The sequence below is a fragment of the Anomaloglossus baeobatrachus genome, chromosome 9, assembly GCF_048569485.1.
Source record: "Anomaloglossus baeobatrachus isolate aAnoBae1 chromosome 9, aAnoBae1.hap1, whole genome shotgun sequence".
Classification (NCBI taxonomy): Eukaryota; Metazoa; Chordata; class Amphibia; order Anura; family Aromobatidae; genus Anomaloglossus; species Anomaloglossus baeobatrachus.
In genome coordinates, this window is record NC_134361.1 from 89,337,004 (window position 1) to 89,351,718 (window position 14,715).

Below are 14,715 nucleotides of genomic sequence, written 5' to 3' on the forward strand. Positions count from 1 at the left end.
TGTTCTTTAGCACCTCCACCATCCTGATATTCTCTTCAATAGGAGCTGTTCTTTAGCACCTCCACCATCCTGATATTCTCTTCAATAGGAGCTGTCCTTTAGCACCTCCACCATCCTGATATTCTCTACAATAGGAGCTGTTCTTTAGCACCTCCACCATTCTGATATTCTCTACAATAGGAGCTGTTCTTCTGCACCTCCACCATCCTGATATTCTCTTCAATAGGAGCTGTCCTTTAGCACCTCCACCATCCTGATATTCTCTTCAATAGGAGCTGTCCTTTAGTACCTCCACCATCCTGATATTCTCTTCAATAGGAGCTGTCCTTTATACCTCCACCATCCTGATATTCTCTTCAATAGGAGCTGTCCTTTAGCACTTCCACCATCCTGATATTCTCTACAATAGGAGCTGTTCTTCTGCACCTCCACCATCCTGATATTCTCTTCAATAGGAGCTGTCCTTTAGTTCCTCCACCATCCTGATATTCTCTTCAATAGGAGCTGTCCTTTAGCACCTCCACCATCCTGATATTTTCAACAATAGGAGCTGTTCTTTCGCACATCCACCATCCTGATATTCTCTTCAATAGGAGCTGTTCTTCTGCACCTCCACCATTCTGATATTCTCTACAATAGGAGCTGTTCTTTAGCACCTCCACCATCCTGATATTCTCTACAATAGGAGCTGTTCTTCTGCACCTCCACCATCCTGATATTCTCTTCAATAGGAGCTGTTCTTTAGCACCTCCACCATCCTGATATTCTCTACAATAGGAGCTGTTCTTTAGCACCTCCACCATCCTGATATTCTCTACAATAGGAGCTGTTCTTTAGCACCTCCACCATCCTGATATTCTCTACAATAGGAGCTGTTCTTTAGCACCTCCAACATCCTGATATTCTCTACAATAGGAGCTGTTCTTCTGCATCTCCACCATCCTGATATTCTCTACAATAGGAGCTGTTCTTTAGCACCTCCACCATCCTGATATTCTCTACAATAGGAGCTGTTCTTCTGCACCTCCACCATCCTGATATTCTCTACAATAGGAGCTGTTCTTTAGCACCTCCACCATCCTGATATTCTCTACAATTGGAGCTGTTCTTTAGCACCTCCACCATCCTGATATTCTCTTCAATAGGAGCTGTTCTTTAGCACCTCCACCATCCTGATATTCTCTTCAATAGGAGCTGTCCTTTAGCACCTCCACCATCCTGATATTCTCTACAATAGGAGCTGTTCTTCTGCACCTCCACCATCCTGATATTTTGAACAATAGGAGCTGTTCTTCTGCACCGCCACCATCCTGATATTCTCTTCAATAGGAGCTGTTCTTTCGCACCTCCACCATTCTGATATTCTCTTCAATAGGAGCTGTTCTTCTGCACCTCCACTATCCTGATATTCTCTACAATAGGAGCTGTTCTTTAGCACCTCCACCATCCTGATATTCTCTTTAATAGGAGCTGTTCTTTAGCACCTCCACCATCCTGATATTCTCTACAATAGGAGCTGTTCTTCTGCACCTCCACCATCCTGATATTCTCTACAATAGGAGCTGTTCTTCTGCACCTCCACCATTCTGATATTCTCTTCAATAGGAGCTGTTCTTCTGAACCTCCACCATCCTGATATTCTCTACAATAGGAGCTGTTCTTTAGCACCTCCACCATCCTGATATTCTCTACAATAGGAGCTGTTCTTCTGCACCTCCACCATCCTGATATTCTCTACAATAGGAGCTGTTCTTCTGCACCTCCACCATCCTGATATTCTCTACAATAGGAGCTGTTCTTCTGCACCTCCACCATTCTGATATTCTCTTCAATAGGAGCTGTTCTTCTGCACCTCCACCATCCTGATATTCTCTTCAATAGGAGCTGTTTTTCTGCACCTCCACCATCCTGATATTTTCTACAATAGGAGCTGTTCTTCTGCACCTCCACTATCCTGATATTCTCTTCAATAGGAGCTGTTCTTCTGCACCTCCACCATCCTGATATTCTCTTCAATAGGAGCTGTTTTTCTGCACCTCCACCATCCTGATATTCTCTTCAATAGGAGCTGTTCTTCTGCACCTCCACCATCCTGATATTCTCTACAATAGGAGCTGTTCTTTAGCACCTCCACCATCCTGATATTCTCTACAATAGGAGCTGTTCTTTAGCACCTCCACCATCCTGATATTCTCTACAATAGGAGCTGTTCTTCTGCACCTCCACCATCCTGATATTCTCTACAATAGGAGCTGTTCTTCTGCACCTCCACCATCCTGATATTCTCTACAATAGGAGCTGTTCTTTAGCACCTCCACCATCCTGATATTCTCTTCAATAGGAGCTGTTCTTTAGCACCTCCACCATCCTGATATTCTCTACAATAGGAGCTGTTCTTTAGCACCTCCACCATCCTGATATTCTCTACAATAGGAGCTGTTCTTCTGCATCTCCACCATCCTGATATTCTCTTCAATAGGAGCTGTTCTTCTGCATCTCCACCATCCTGATATTCTCTTCAATAGGAGCTGTTCTTCTGCACGTCCACCATCCTGATATTCTCTACAGTAGGAGCTGTTCTTTAGCACCTCCACCATCCTGATATTCTCTGCAATAGGAGCTGTTCTTTAGCACCTCTACCATCCTGATATTCTCTTCAATAGGAGCTGTTCTTTAGCACCTCCACCATTCTGATATTCTCTACAATGGGAGCTGTTCTTCAGCACCTCCACCATCCTGATAGCCTCTTCAATAGGATCTGTTCTGCAGTACCCAGTAGCAGCCGTTACATATTGAATGGAAAGTTTACAGTGCTGCTGCATTCAATGTGTTTACATCCAGTGCTACTGTAACTTATAGCTGATCACTGGGGGTCTGGCAGATCCTTTTAACTGATATTGATGACTATCCTTAGTATTAGGTGACTTGATCACCTCTTTAAAAGTCTAAATTAATTTGTGTCCATGTACTGTTAAAAATATAAATTATGGTAATAATTACTGTGCTCTTTCCCTCCTGATTTAAATATATAAATGAGTTCTCCACAGTACGACCCCTTTTGAATACATAAATCCATTACTCACTGTACCTTCCTTTTCAGTTTCATTACCCTCTGTGCAATCTCCCCCCCTCAATTCATTAGCGACTATATGATTCTTCCATTGGCTATACAAACTCATTACAACCAAACTGAATACATAATTAAATTAGCGTAGCAGAAGAAAAAAAAAAAAGAGAACCACTAAACTCCTGTTGCTCCTTCACCGCTTTCTTTCTGTAGGCTGCATTGGCTTCTCTGGCCAATATCCTTCTGAATAACACTAGCGGTGCAATTACAACACCATATTTCTCATGTCATAGAGAAGGCGCCAGACATGGAAGCACGGATGACTTCACCTATAGTAGCACTGTTATGGTCATTTACGGTATACCTGCATTCTTAAAGGGAACCAAACATCAGGATTTTGGTATATAAGGTAAAGGCTGTACATACCATTAGTGGGCAGATCGGATGTTTAGGCTGTGAAATCCAAGTTTATGAAGTTTGAAAATTCATCCACTTTTTGACTGACGTGTGCACTTCTACAGATAATATCCGGGCGAGTTATGCACATGATTTCCGCCCCCCCACCACCTGTTCCTCCCTCTCTCTGGCTGTATGCAAATTTCTCCATTCAGCAACACGGCGTCGGAGTTGGTGCCTGCGCATAGCGCTTATCTCCGGAGCCATGTTTTTGAAGCCCGCATTACCCAGTTTTGTGCCTGAGAGGGCGGCGCATGCGCCCTCGCTTCTTCAGATCTCGTTATGACCGCGGGAGTGCGCGCGGTCACAACAGGACTAAGGAATAAGAAATTATTGTATTATGTTGTAATATATCATGTCAGCTTGCAGAATAAACGGAATAGGTAAAGTCTATTCAAATCCATCATCCCTGAAAGGCAAACCCTCATGAATCTTTATCGACAGATTAAAAAGTTATGGTTTTCAGAATTTAGGGGTGCAAGAATGAAATAAAAGACCCAAACTACCTGAAAATATGAGGGATTAAAATAACGACGAGAGATATGATTGGAATGAATAGTGTGATTCTATTTTTGTGTGATTCTATCTATGTTCGTTACTTTTTTTTACGGACATTCATCTAATAAATCCACCTTGAGCATGTTATTTTAATCACTTCCGCTGAGGGTATTTCCCCGACTTTTCATCTCGGGGCTCTTTTACCTTATGATTACGATCACCTTAGTAACTTTCTGCTGATCGTTCTGCATATAATGTGCTTCTCCAGCTTCTATGTGACTTACGCATGCGCATATATCGCTTTCCGCATTCTGCAGCTTTTTTATTCATGTGCAATCCAGTTCTGCTGCACTGCGCAGGCGCGAACATGGCGCCGCACAGTAATAACCGCGCTTTGCTTCCAGCAACTCAGGTGTGTGCGTTTATGTTATTAGTTATGTATATATATACTTCTTTGTTCCGCACTGACGTCACTTTCCCTGATGAAGCCGCTCTGGCGGCGATACGCGTGGGGTCTCCCACACTTAGCGGCTTCTCTGCTTTCATAGGGACATGGTGACTTTATTTTCTATACCTCTGTGTTTTTCCTCTTTGGCCATCCTTCATTTATTATCCTGATGCTATTGTGCATCCTGTCCGGCCTATGATTTCATGGTTACCGGGTTGCTTTATTGTACTTAGGATTCATTAATATTTCTCGTGGGGGCTGTGGGGCAATTCTCATGTAGGTGCTTGTCACATCACTTTTTGGTTGGATACCAGGTTACATCTGTTTCACAGATGATCTATTTTGTTACCAAAATACACTGGTGTATATAAATCTAGGGCGTATTATCACCCATACCAGAGGGAGTGTACTATTAGTTCATATTAAATTTTATATATGGATGCTTTGTTTATCTCCTGTAATCCAGGTTGCTGGTGTCGATAAAGGTCCTGGTTTAATTCAGTACCCATTGTATTGATCATACGGTACTAATTCATACCTTCTAGGCAGGTGTTCATTGCAAAACTCATACCCTGATATATTGATGTACTTGTTCCTGGGGTTCATATGAGAGTGTACCACATTATTTTCTATTCTAATATACTGGTGTACATATACTGTATATATCTGGGGTGTTCAAACATCTGTTGTACAGGCTTTGTGCTACTAGGGCTTGTTTACTTAGGTCCCATTAGCACTTGCACTACAAGGACATATGGTATTGACCTATACTATCTAGGCAGGTTCTCATCATACCGTTTTCCCCTCGGTATATTGTTATAGACTCTATTAGCATCTATTCATTTAGGCTGCTTTTTATTTAGTCTTACCTGTGGTACATTCAGAGGTTCCCGTTCCCCTCTTACTCCCCACATGGTGCTCTGTGTCATATTTATTACTCACCTTACATATGATTGTTATTCTACAACTTCATGACCATTGTGTATTTAGTTATACAGGATTGACATCCATCCGATATAGGTTCCTTATTTAATACTGCCTAAGGCCTCTGTCACACGTTCGTGCCTCCGGTACGTGTTTGACAGTTTTCTCACTTACCGGAGACACGGGCACAAGTGGACCTATCTATTCCTAATGGTTTAGACACACGTAAGTATTTTGGAACGGAACGTGTGTCCGTTCCGTACTTACGTGTGTCCGTGTGTTTCTCACGCTGACATGTCCGTTTTTCTCTAGCATCACGGGTGTCACAGTATGGATGCGGTCCCGTGTGACACGCGCTGGAGAAAACTCATGTGTCAGAGAAAAAAACACCAAATCTTTACTCACCTTCTCCAGCCCTCCTGTCTCTGCTGTCATTTGCTGCCGACTGCCGCTCATTATGCTCATTTAATATTCACTTCACTGTGGCCGGAAGCAGCAGCAGCGGGGAGTCGGCAGGACCGGAGACCGAAGATCAGTACCCTGGACAGCAGGAAGGACCACGTGAGTATGCAAATTACCGGTTATCCGTGTGTTATCGCGGATAGCACACGTAGAACACACGTGGGCTGCACGTACCGGAGACACGTACTTACCAAACGCAACACACAGGGAAAATACGTGTCTCGCGGCACGTGCGTGATTTTCACGTTTGTGTGGCAGAGGCCTTACACTACTGGCCCCCCTTGTTACAAACAGCTTTCATTTATACACTTCTCATTTCCAGATGGTCTTCTTTTTTTTAATCGGGTCATTATACTTCTTATATATCACTGTATGACATTTGACATTGTCTTAACAAGGGGTTATATAATTAATATCTATTGATATTTATTTTTGTCCACCATTGTTACAACTACCTTTTGTGATAAGTGCCGCTTTGTGTGTGTTGTCCTTCATGTCTTGTTTTAAATGGTTTTAAACAATATCTTGTCGTGTGTATTGAATTGTTCCACATTGTATTAAAGTATGACGTGGGTTAAGCATATCTAACACTTTAATGCTTTCATTATAATACAATTATGTAATGTTCCATCATGACTATAGGGTGTTAATTGCCTCTGAAATTACTTATTTTTTAATATAATATCCATACAAAATAGTGTACATGCTGCCATAATATCAGCGCCAAGAGACAGTTGGTAAAATTCCATAAGAAAAAATACTATCCATAAATCTCTAAAGCCTGTGTGTAATTGACCGGTTGAGAATTTCAATTAAGGACTACTGCCCTTTTGGCTCCGAAAGTGTGGCCATGCCCAAGTGACCTACTTGTATTAAGCATTTGTTTCTTAAGTGCTAGATTTCCTTGCTGCGAGTCCCATTAATTAATTAATCAGGCGATGCACTCATTAATTGGAAGATAAGTAAACTGCGGCTCGGCCATGCCGCTCTAATGTAATGGCACTTCTTGCTTTTACATTAAACAAACTAAAATTTGAAAGGGTTTGTCATTGGCACAGAGCAGAATAATATTCTCCACATGATTTCCATTTGTTACTCATTAAACACTGCAGAACAGGAATGAAGGGAACCCAAAGCATCATCGGGACATGTCTTTAATATGCACAGTATGTAGCATACAGTTGTGCTCAAAAGTTTATATACCTCGCCAGATTTTCTGATTTTTTTCAGAGAATATGAATGATAACACAAAATCTATTTTTCCACTCATGGTTAGTGGTTGTGTGAGGCCATTTATTGTCAAACTACTGTGTTTTCTCTTTTTAAATTAAAAAAAAATCCAAACAAAAATGGTAGAGGGGCTGAGCACTGCAGCTACAAATACTTTTCTTATGTTACTCACAGACCGGAGTTGGTAACCATTGGAAGATTTACTGTAGTCCCAGGTGGTGCTCAGTCAGCACAAGAGTCGATTTATAAATATTCCCAGAAGATGATGAAGACGGCACTCACGATGGGAATCTGCGGCTTTATTGTCTGTAAAAGTACATGAATACAGCATGTGGGGAAAGGTGGGTGTGCGGGCACGCCGGACGACGGCCGTTTCGCGCTTCAGCAGAGCGCTTCTACAGGTCCCGTAGAAGCGCTCTGCTTAAGCGCAAAACGTCCGTTGTCCGGCGTGCCCGCACACCCACCTTTCCCCACGTGCTGTAATCTGTACTTTTACAGACAATAAAGCTGCAGATTCCCATCGAGAGTGCCGTCTTCATCATCTTCTGGGAATATCTCTTTTGAAATCATAATGACAACCAAAAACATTCAAATTACCCTGATCAAAAGTTTAGATACCCTGGTGATTTTGGCCTGATAACATGCACATAAGTTGACACAAATGAGTTTGAATGGTTAATAAATGTAACATACTCACCTGTTTGCTTGTAATCAGTGTGTGTGCATAAAAGCTGAGTGAGTTTCTGGGATCTAGACAGACTCTTGCATCTTTAATCCAGCCACTAATGTTTCTGGATTGTGAGTCATGGGGAAAGCAAAAGAATTGTCAACGGATCTACGGGAAAAGATAGTTGAACTGTGTAAAACAGAAATGGGATACAAAAAGATATGCAATGAATTGATAATGCCAGTCAACAGTGTTCAAACTGTGATTAACAAATGAAAAATCAGTGGCTCTGTGAAAACCAAACCATGATCAGGTAGACCAACAACATTTTTGGCACAACTGCCAGGAAAATTGTCCGGGATGCAAAGAAAAACCCACAAATAACATCAGCTGAAATACAGGACTCACTGAAACTATCAGTGTGGCTATTTCAAGATGCACAATAAGGAAGCACTTGAAGAAAAATGGGCTGCGTGGTCGAGTCGCCAGAAGAAAGCCATTACTGTGCAAATGCCACAAAGTATCTCGCCTACAATACGCCAAACAGCACAGAGACAAGCCTCCAAACTTCTGGAACAAGGTAATTTGGAATGATTAGACCAAAATCAAACTTTTTGGCACAACCAGAAACGTTACATTTAGAGAGGTGTCAACAAGGCTTATGATGAAAGGAACACCATGTAAAGCACAGAGGTGGATCGCTGATGATGTGGCGATGTGTTAGCTACAAAGGCACAAGAAGCTTGGTCAAAGTTGAAGGAAAGATGAATACAGCACGTTAACAGCAAATACTGGAGGCAAATTTGCACTCGTCAGCCCGGAAGCTGCACATGGGACGTACTTGGACGTTCCAACATGACAACGATCCAAATCACAAGGCCAAGTCGACCTGTCATTGGCTACAGCAAAACAAAGTGAAGGTTCTGGAGTGGCCATCTCAGTCTCCTGACCTCAATATCATTGAGCCATTCTGGGGAGAACTCAAGCGTGCAGTTCATGCAAGAAAGGCCAGAAATTTACAGGAACTGGAGGCTTTTTGCCAAGAATAATGGACAGCTTTACTATGTGAGAAAATAAAGAGCCTCATCCACAACTACCACAAAAGACTTCAAGGTGTCATTGATGTTAGAGGGGTAAATACATGGTATTAAGAACTGGGGTATGTGAACTTTTGATCAGGGACATTTGGATGTTTTTGGCTGTCATTATGATTTAAAAAGAGAAAACATAGTAGTATGACAATAAATGGCTTCAATCCAATCACTAACCATGAGCGGAAAAACAGATTTTGTGTTATTATTCATATTCTCTAAAATAAAAAAGGCCAAGGGAGCAAAAAAATCTGCCGGGGTATGTAAACTTTTGAGCACAACTGTGTATAAGAATTGTGTGAATCTTACAGTATTAGACTGGATCCTGATGTAGCGTACCTGAATAAAAGTCATCTCAAGCAATAGTTTAAAATGGTGAAAAGCGGAAATACTAAAGCCTCCCATCCACGTTAGACTAATGTCACCTGACATCATCGGGTTCCGATAACAGTCTAATATTTATCAGGGCGCTGGTCAGATGATTGTCGGGTGAGTTAGGATATGCGCCCATGTATTAGATTTGTGTCCAGATTTTCTGCACACAAAACTGCAAGTTATGGCAGGAAAAACGTAGCAGAAAAAGTGCATTTTTTTATCGTGTTTTTGCATTTTTCTCATGCGTTTTTTCACGTTGTGGTGATCACGGGGCTCCCTGCGCTGTACCCCCGTGATCGCCGCCAAGTCTCCAGCTGATGTTACAGCTGAGACCTGGCTCTCACTGTTAGGAGTCGTGCCCAACAGTTTAACCCCCTAAATGCTGCGATAAATCGCGATCGTAGCATTCAGGAGGCAGGGAGAGGAATCACTTACCTCTCCCTGGCAATTGGGTCCCTGTAATGCGATTACAGGGAGCCGATTGCTGCCATATCACCCCTTGGTCATCACCTTGGCTATCCCAGGTTATTGAGCTACGGATCGCCTCACAGTCCATGCCATATACATAGTGTATGAGGCGAGGTGTCAGTGCTGCGATTGCAGCACTAGCATACAATCCACTGCAGTGATTGAGCACGAGCACTACAGTGGAATATTTCAGACGCAGGAAAAAACACAGAAAGTATTGACATGCTACAGATTTTTTCTGCACCAAAATCTGCAAGAAAAAAAATCTGCAACATGTGCACAGCAACTCAGGATTGTTATATACTTTGCTGGGATGTGTTTTTCCTTGCATTATTGATTAAAATCTACAAGAAAAAATGCATGAAAAAAACGCAGCAAAAACACAGCCATAGGTTCACATTGATTTTGTTCTCATTGAGATATTACACCTACAGAGATGTCTTGTAGCATCTATCCCCTAGAAAACAGAGGAGTCCTCAGCAGATCGAGTGCTCCTGGGAGAGACGGCCGAGATTGTTGCCAGCCAAATGATAGGTCAATCCATCATTCAGCCGACAGCCATCTAAGATTTATGCTATGTCTGTAAAGCTTTAAACCTTTATTGATATAGCAAAGCTGTTTTACAACACAGCACAAAAAAATTATATTTGGTTATCCGGCTACTATTTGAACACTTTACAAGACCCTATCTGTCCACATTCTGGGCCTATCGTCCTGCACTTCAAAAAACACTATAGTCCAAACCATTCTTCATTGTGATGATTGCTTCCACCAACTTTGGCACTGTCACGATGCCTACTTTCTGTGTGAGTGACTGTTTTGCTGAATTATGGAAACAGGGCTGTGCTGACCTGTTGGTTTGGTGAATGAATGCTCAGTTCTCCATTTAGTGCTGGGGCATGCTGATCTGTTAGCACTAGAAGTCCCAGAGAGAGGTAATTTAACATTTCTACCTTTGGAACCCAGAGACGGGTCGAATGACCTGAAGGATTTTAGCTAACATCCTATAATCACCGTCTTTTGTTCTGTAATTAAGGGCATTTCTGTCGCACCACAGGAGGTTGTTGTTTTCCATTGAGTTTAACCATTTAGTTTCTAGTTAGTTCTATTCAGTTTATTGTATTGTCATTTGACCCTCTTTCGGGACTTCAGGGGGGAGCTCGAAATTTCTGGGACTTCTAGTGTTAGTTTGATGAGTGACAACTCAGTCATCCAATCTAGAGTTGGTGCGTGCTGGTCTGTCAATATGTGATTGTAATCTAACGCTAGTCACTACTCATTGACAAGCGCTGAGGCAGGGAAGCAAAAGTTCCGAGCTCAGATACCAAGAGAGCACGTAGTAAATAATAGGGAAAAAACAAAGGCGTAGTCAGATACCGGTCCAAGGTCAGAATACCAGGAAGATGGAGGATCAGAGCAAAGGGGCTAGGCAAACGGATGGTCAGAATGAGGTCCAAGATCAGGCAGCAATAGATCAACAAACATAGCACAGTAATACATGACAAAGCACCACTGAGCAGAAGCTACGATTGGCAGTGAACTGGGACTAAGTGCTCAGCTAAGTAGCTAAGCGATCACCCAGAACTGGAACACCTGAAGAAGCCCAGCACCACCCAGTCTAAGATTGGATGGCTGAGCTGTCAATCGTATACTGACAGCTCACCACCCCCCTGCACTAGATGGACCACTGAGCTGTCACTGACCAAACCGACCGCTCAGCACAGCCCTGATTCCATGGTGCAGGAAAGCAGTCACTCACAGAGTGGAGGGATCGTGACAGTCAGAGCCTGTCCTTTTGCAGTCAAGAAACATTGTGGGAAAAGATCAGCATCCTTTCATTGAGCTCATGTACTTGGATCCTAATGAAATTAATTAACCATTTGAAAACATGTATAGGTAGAGCTTGTAAATAGCAATAGTTTAGTTATTTTGATTTAGTTATTTTGTATGTATAGAATTACCCATTTTCATTTACAACTGTACAGGATTTTCTCTAACAGATTTTTTTCCTCATTTTTCTTTTGTCTATTACAGTATCATTGCAGGATATAAATATGAGGAAAGCATTCAAAAGCTCTATAGTGCAGAATCAGCAGGTGGTATCGAGGAATTCCATCCCCAACCCAGTTATGGAGATGTACCAACGCTGTGACAAGCCTCCACCACTCAACATCCTGACCCCATACAGGTCATACAGAGAATATGAAGCCATGTGGCATTTATCATTTTTATATAGCAACAACATATTCTGCAGTGCTGTACAGAAATATGCCAAACACATGTATACCCACTATATGATTTATATTATTTAGATATTTGCTATTTGAGATTTTATTGATCAGCACCCAAAACTGTTGGATCCTGAACAGCCACATTATCAGGTTCCTTTGAACTTACTCTCAAAGCAACCCATTTCCCAGTTAGCTCTATGTACTCACTGTATTGTTGCCCAAACAACAGTAAGGCTGTGTGCGCACGTTGCCGAATTTCATGCATTTACGCTGCGTATTGCACCGCAGCGTAAATGCTTGCGACCTGCGTCCCCAGCACAATCTATGAATATTGTGCATAATCCATTCTCACCCTGCGTTTGAGAGCGCAGCGATTTGGATGCCAAAATTTTGTTCCAAATCGCTGCATTCTAAAAAGCAACATGTCAATTATTCCGTCCGCTTTGGATGCAGCTCCTGCTCTGTCTATGGGAGAGGCTGCATCCAGAGCGCATGAAATCGATTTTGTTTCTGCAGAAACACTGCATTCATTATGCAGTGTTTCTGCAGCGATTTGAAGCGCACATGTGCTGTAAAAAACCTGCAGAAATTTCTACATGGACACGACGCAACGTCCGCACATAGCCTTACAGACCCAATTTATCCTGTAAAGGGAATCAGTAGGACTTCACACCCTAAACTATTTATATGTGCATTTAGCTTTTTCAAAGACAAGTCCAGCAATACGATTCCATAGCCAATCTGTTCCTCCTTTACTGAGGAATCAGCATTTGAATTGATATAAATCTGAGGCTGAAGCGCTATGGTAGATCTTAAGCCTCTGTCACTCCAGCTCTATTCCCTGCCAAACCTCACCTCCTCCTGTTTGACTGGCTGTATTTTTGCCTGAAGTCACACAACATAGAAGTTGCCAGTCAAGCAGGAGGAGGCGGCACTGGGTGTGGAATAGAGCTGGAGTGACAGAGGCTTTAGATCTACAAATAGCTATTCAGCCTTATTTGCATATCGTTTGAAATGCCAATTTTTCAGTAATGGAGAAATGGACTGGCCAAGTAAAGGAATTGCTGAACTTGTTTTTTCAAACAATAGTTTGAAGGGGGTAATCCTGCTGACAGATTTCCTTTACATGTGTTAGGCTGCTTTCACACTACGTTTTTTAACATGCGTCATGAACGTTTATCTAACACAAAAACGGATCCAGTGCAAATGCATTTTCATTTCAATGCATTTGCAATGGACTCGCGTCAACATGCGTTCACATGCGTTTGCGTGCGTTATAGTGAGGATCCAGCGACTTTCAGTTTTTTAACTTTTTTCAAATACGCTACTTGTAGCGTTTTTGAGCTGCGTCCAAATACTGTTTTTCACTGGATCCTGACTATACTGCACGCAAACGCATGTGAACGCTGGCATGCTGATAGACAGGATCCTGCTTGCTCTACTGAGCATGCCCAGAAACCAGCCTAGCGTGATCAGTCTCTCTCTCCCCCTCCCTCTCTCCCCCTCCCTCTCTCTCTCTCTTCCCCCTCTCTCTCCTCTCTCTCTCCCCCGCCTGAGAGCGGCAGACACTCGTAACCAAGGTAAATATCGGGTAACCAAGCAAAGTGCTTTGCTTAGTTACCCAATGTTTACCTTGGTTACGTGTGCAGGGAGCAGGCAGCCCGGCTCCTAGCAGCTGCGGACACTCGTAACCAAGGTAAATATCGGGTATCCAAGCAAAGCACTTCGCTTAGTTACCCGATGTTTACCTTGGTTACCAGCATCAGCAGCTGTCAGATGCCGGCTCCCAGTCTATCACGTTCAGTTCCCCTCACTCCCGATCATATGACTTCAATGCCCGCCCATAAACTTCAAGTGACAGTATCCTGCAAAATAACACATGCGTTTGCATGCGTTTTTCTTTGTAAAAACAGGATCCACTTTTACAGCAAAAAAAGTTCATGACTCATGTTAAAAAAACGTAGTGTGAAAGCAGCCTTACTTCTTATGTACTTTTTGTGGAGACACGGGGCTCAGTGGGTGCTCTCGTCCACTAAAACCCGCCGCCTTTAGAAAGACAGCGTGGCTCAGGGCTCATCCCAACTGAACACCGGCCTCCTTAACCGTGGGCGTAACACTACTCAGACAACACAGGGTGAGGGAACCACAATAATTAGACTTTATTGGATCCCCAAACAATTAACGGCACATAACACATAACCAGCAAAACACAAATGTAACAGGCAACAGAGTCTCACCCTTCTGCTGGCTCACCAGGGATTTAGAATGTCCATGCCTCACAGGTTCCAAGCTGTCTGAGGTCTGCAAAGTCTGTAACAGGTGACTGAACTGTCCCAACCTGAGTGTCCTCCTTAGGTAGTCCTGGTTTGATGTTAAAATCCTGGCAGCCGGAGTCGAAATCCCTAGGCTGTGGATATGGTCTCCAACCGGAACCGGGGTCCCTAGATTGAAGCCATAAGATATCCTGATCCTCTAGTCAGCTCCAAAGAGCTTAGACTGGATCCATCAGCATCCATCAACCTTCATCAACAACCTGGTGGCTTAAAGAAGTCCCTTTTTATAGCCACAGCCTTCCACTTAGATACACTGCGTCATAATCGATTGGTTGGACAAGATTGCTTCTCCCATTGGAGGAATTTCAAGCTGCATGGATAATGTTCATTTAAATGATGTGGGTAGAAAGACTGAGGATATCTACATGGAGCCTGCAAGTCTCCGACTAGACAATGGCTACTAAGGTAATCACATTAGCAATACACAACTACAATACAATGATTACTGGAAGAGACTGGAGATAC

At 42.8% G+C, this 14,715-nt stretch overlaps 1 protein-coding gene across 2 annotated transcripts in view; it reads left to right on the forward strand.

The window, feature by feature from the left end:
* Positions 1-14,715, forward strand: part of LOC142251245 (actin-binding protein WASF3-like) — a 186,894-nt gene that overhangs the window by 129,402 nt on the left and 42,777 nt on the right. For both annotated transcript variants that reach the window (XM_075323869.1, XM_075323870.1), the window contains exon 4: positions 11,721-11,874. In XM_075323869.1, the coding sequence (XP_075179984.1) occupies positions 11,721-11,874 (154 nt within the window). The remainder of the gene's footprint in view (positions 1-11,720; positions 11,875-14,715) is intronic.